The 2,500-nt window shown below is 49.9% G+C and overlaps 1 protein-coding gene across 1 annotated transcript in view; it reads right to left on the reverse strand.

Annotated features, from left to right (window-relative positions):
* Nucleotides 1-2,500, reverse strand: part of corin (corin, serine peptidase) — a gene marked incomplete at its 5' end in the record, with an annotated part of 29,159 nt that overhangs the window by 3,046 nt on the left and 23,613 nt on the right. Inside the window, 2 exon segments of the mRNA XM_078245042.1 lie at nt 1-10; nt 1,868-2,054. The exon segment at nt 1-10 is cut by the window's left edge and continues 153 nt beyond it. Coding sequence (XP_078101168.1) covers nt 1-10; nt 1,868-2,054 — 197 coding nt within the window.

A 2,500-nucleotide genomic window follows, 5' to 3' on the forward strand; every position in this document is an offset into this window, starting at 1 on the left:
ACTCTCCCTCCTGGACCACAAACACATCATCATTAGTCTTTTCCCCTGTTTCCCATTCAGTTCCCGTCCACTAAAAGTTCTGTTGTTGCCGCTGACAGACTCAGATTATTATTCTAAGTGTCTGACAACATTATGAAAGGATCCCTACAGAGATAGACCTTTTAGTTAAAGAGGAAGATCCTTTTAGTTTAACATGAAACAGCCCCGAAATCACCATCACCAAACTCCACCAGACTCCATGTAAATAATCAGGACTTTTATCATCGTAAAACACACTTCATTCAAAGTGGACAGAAACTAAATAAAACTACCAAAAGCCGTGTTGGTTCACCTTTCCACTGTTCCAACAATCACCACTCTTGGGTTTGGGTGAAATAAACCCTTAATTCACCCATTTACATGTGGAGATATGCTGGCTCTATACACGCTAAAAGTCCTGATTATTTACATGGAGTCTGGTGGAGATATGCTGGCTCTATACACGCTAAAAGTCCTGATTATTTACATGGAGTCTGGTGGAAATATGCTGGCTCTATACACGCTAAAAGTCCTGATTATTTACATGGAGTCTGGTGGAAATATGCTGGCTCTATACACGCTAAAAGTCCTGATTATTTACATGGAGTCTGGTGGAAATATGCTGGCTCTACACGCTAAAAGTCCTGATTATTTACATGGAGTCTGGTGGAGATATGCTGGCTCTATACACGCTAAAAGTCCTGATTATTTACATGGAGTCTGGTGGAGATATGCTGGCTCTATACACGCTAAAAGTCCTGATTATTTACATGGAGTCTGGTGGAGATATGCTGGCTCTATACACGCTAAAAGTCTTGATTATTTACATGGAGTCTGGTGGAGATATGCTGGCTCTATACACGCTAAAAGTCCTGATTATTTACATGGAGTCTGGTGTAGTTTGGTGATGGTGATTTCATGTTAAACTAAAAGGATCTTACTCTTTAACTAAAAGGTCTATCTCTGTAGGGATCCTTTCATAATGTTGTCAGACACTTAGAATAATAATCTGAGTCTGTCAGCAGCAACAACAGAACTTTTAGTGGACGCTGACTGACGCTGAACATTTGCTATTTCAGAGATTGTTCAGTTACTTACAAAAACATTAAGAAGTTACCCTTTACGTGACATCCCACCTCCCCTCTTCATCCCCCCCCCCCATCTCACCCCTCTCTCCCCCCCGTCTCACCCCTATCTCTCTCACCATCTTTCCCTCCGTCTCCCATCTCCCCCCCAGTCCCACCCCTCTCTCTCCCCGTCTCACCCCTCTCTCTCTCACCCTCTTTCCCTCCATCTCCCCCATCTCCCCCCTGTCCCACCCCTCTCTCTCTCCCTGTCTCACCCTCTCTCTCAACCTCTTTCCCTCCGTCTCCCCCCTATCTCCCCCTGTCTCACCCCTCTCTCTCCCCGCTCACCCCTCTCTCTCCCCCCGTCTCACCCCTCTCTCTCTCACCATCTTTCCCTCCGTCTCCCCCATCTCAGCCCCCCCTCTCTCTCTCCCCCTGTCTCACCCCTCTCTCTCACCCTCTTTCCCTCCATCTCCCCCATCTCCCCCCCTGTCCCACCCCTCTCTCTCTCCCTGTCTCACCCCTCTCTCTCACCCTCTTTCCCTCCGTCTCCCCCCCATCTCCCCCCCTGTCTCACCCCTCTCTCTCCCCCGGCTCACCCCTCTCTCTCTCTACCCGTCTCCCCCCTCTCTCTCTCCACCATCTCACCCCTCTCTCCTCCTCTCCCCCCTCTCTCCCTCCCCCTCTCTCTCTCCCCCATCTCACCCCCTCTCTCTCTCCCCCCGTCTCACCCCTCTCTCTCTCTCCACCCGTCTCCCCCCTCTCTCTCCCCCCCGTCTCACCCCTCGAAGCAGTGAGCGACGGTCAGAGCCCAGCGCCGGTCGATGAGGACGCAGCCACAGACGTGGCCGCTCTGGCCGCTCTGCAGCGAGCACTGCCACGGCCACGAGCCCAGCCGGGACACACGCCCTCCCAGAATCCTCTTCTTCCTGTGGGGGTACAGACCCACCGCCGGACGCTGCCCACACTCTGACAGACAGGCAGGCAGGCAGGCAGACAGACAGACAGAGAGAGACACAGACAGACAGAAAAGGAGCGTTGTTATTGGTTAATAAGTCACTAAATAATGAAATAAATCAGTAATAAACATAACTTTCTGTTGATGTTAACATCTGGAGTGTGTTTGGCTCCGTCTGACGGTCGTATCAGGATCAAACTAAAACCTCTGTCATCAGATTACAGCTGACACTATTTCATTAGATCAGTAGATTCACTGATCAGTCCATCGAAGTCAAAACTCTCAACAGGAGTTATCTCAGGACACTCGACAGACGGAGTAGGTCTAGACCACACTCTATCATTTACAAAGACCCAACAACCCCCCAAAAGGAAGCATTTGGTGTTTGTGTGTGTGCGTATGTGTGTGTCTGTGTTTGCATGTCTGTGTGTGTGCGTGTGTGTGCGTGTCTGTGTTT

This window comes from Sander vitreus, unplaced genomic scaffold (assembly GCF_031162955.1).
Source record: "Sander vitreus isolate 19-12246 unplaced genomic scaffold, sanVit1 ctg356_0, whole genome shotgun sequence".
NCBI classification, from domain to species: domain Eukaryota; kingdom Metazoa; phylum Chordata; class Actinopteri; order Perciformes; family Percidae; genus Sander; species Sander vitreus.